The sequence below is a fragment of the Limulus polyphemus genome, unplaced genomic scaffold (assembly GCF_000517525.1).
Source record: "Limulus polyphemus unplaced genomic scaffold, Limulus_polyphemus-2.1.2 Scaffold3914, whole genome shotgun sequence".
Lineage (NCBI taxonomy): Eukaryota > Metazoa > Arthropoda > Merostomata > Xiphosura > Limulidae > Limulus > Limulus polyphemus.
Window position 1 is genome coordinate 3,966 of NW_013669524.1, and position 1,228 is coordinate 5,193.

The following is a 1,228-nucleotide window of genomic DNA, read 5'->3' on the forward strand; positions in this document are numbered from 1 at the left end:
GTAAGAAACAGCTTTAGAAACGATGGCAGAGCAAGATCTGCCATCGGCTCAACGGTCCGCAAGGACTATGAGAAATAATAATAAAAACATAATTTTTTTATATACGCTAATTTAAATCGAATACTTTTATTCTAAATAAGAATACCGAGTTTGTAAACGAATGGTGACATCGTGATATACAACCTTTATTTCTGAGTATAAATTGTATTTCAGGAAACTGGACTCGTTCCGAAGCGGAAGAATTCCAAGATATTGTAGTACAAATGGGAGTTCCTAACAATCGAATAATATTAGAAAGTAAAGCAACGAATACTGGAGAAAACGTGAGATATTCACACGAAGTGATGAAACAGCGAGGGATAAATCCGAAGAAAATAATATTGGTTCAAATGCCGTATATGGAAAGAAGAACATACGCGACCTTCATGAAACAGTGGCCAGGTGATGTAACAACACTACAGGTGTCAGTGTCGTCACCCTCGATCGAGTTCCGACATTATCCGAATAGTAAAGTCGGAACCTTCAGAGATCTTATTGCTGCTTTACTTGGAATGCTAGAAAGAATCCGTAAATACCCACGGAAAGGTTGGCAAATAACGCAAGTCATTCCCGTTAATGTAATGGCAGCGTTCCAGTATCTCGTGAACACCGAGAGATATAGCGATTTCTTAGGATGAATGTTGTTTACGTTCCATAGAGTCACGTGACTCGTGAGACTGCGTTTTACAAGTAGGGTGTTGATATTCCACTTTGTGGAATATTTCGAGGAGTAATTAGTGCACTTTAAGAAATGGCTGATATAACCTGATCTCCTACCCTGAACAGAAAGCAGTATCTTGTCGTCAGGTCAACTACCCCCTGTTAGAATAACGAAAGTTTATCATACTAGGCTTATCTAACATAAACGTATTTTGCAAATATGTGCTTGACAAGCTACTTGCATTTCTGTTTCACGAGATTATTATGATTACTTAGTGCAAATATTTAGTGTTTTTCATTTTTTAGGGCAAATTGAAATAAAATTCTGTAACAAAATGAGAAGGATGTGATCATTCAGATTCGTATCAACCTAGTGACATACACAATGCTATAAAAAATCAAATAAATTTTCTAACTCAATGACTTCAGAAAAGAGAAGTGAAAGGTGTAGGGAATAATTGATTATTTAGCTTATATGGAACTCTTCCCTTGTTTTAAAGCTGGCAACGAATCTTAGTGTTAATATTAA

General features: G+C 36.2%; 1 protein-coding gene across 1 annotated transcript in view; it reads left to right on the forward strand.

Moving 5' to 3' along the window:
* Positions 1 to 967, forward strand: part of LOC111088510 (uncharacterized protein SCO4629-like) — a 2,056-nt gene extending 1,089 nt beyond the window's left edge. Inside the window, exon 2 of the mRNA XM_022398868.1 lies at positions 214 to 967. Within this exon, the coding sequence (XP_022254576.1) occupies positions 214 to 677 (464 nt within the window). The 3' untranslated portion in view covers positions 678 to 967. The remainder of the gene's footprint in view (positions 1 to 213) is intronic.
* Positions 968 to 1,228: the final 261 nt, after the last annotated feature.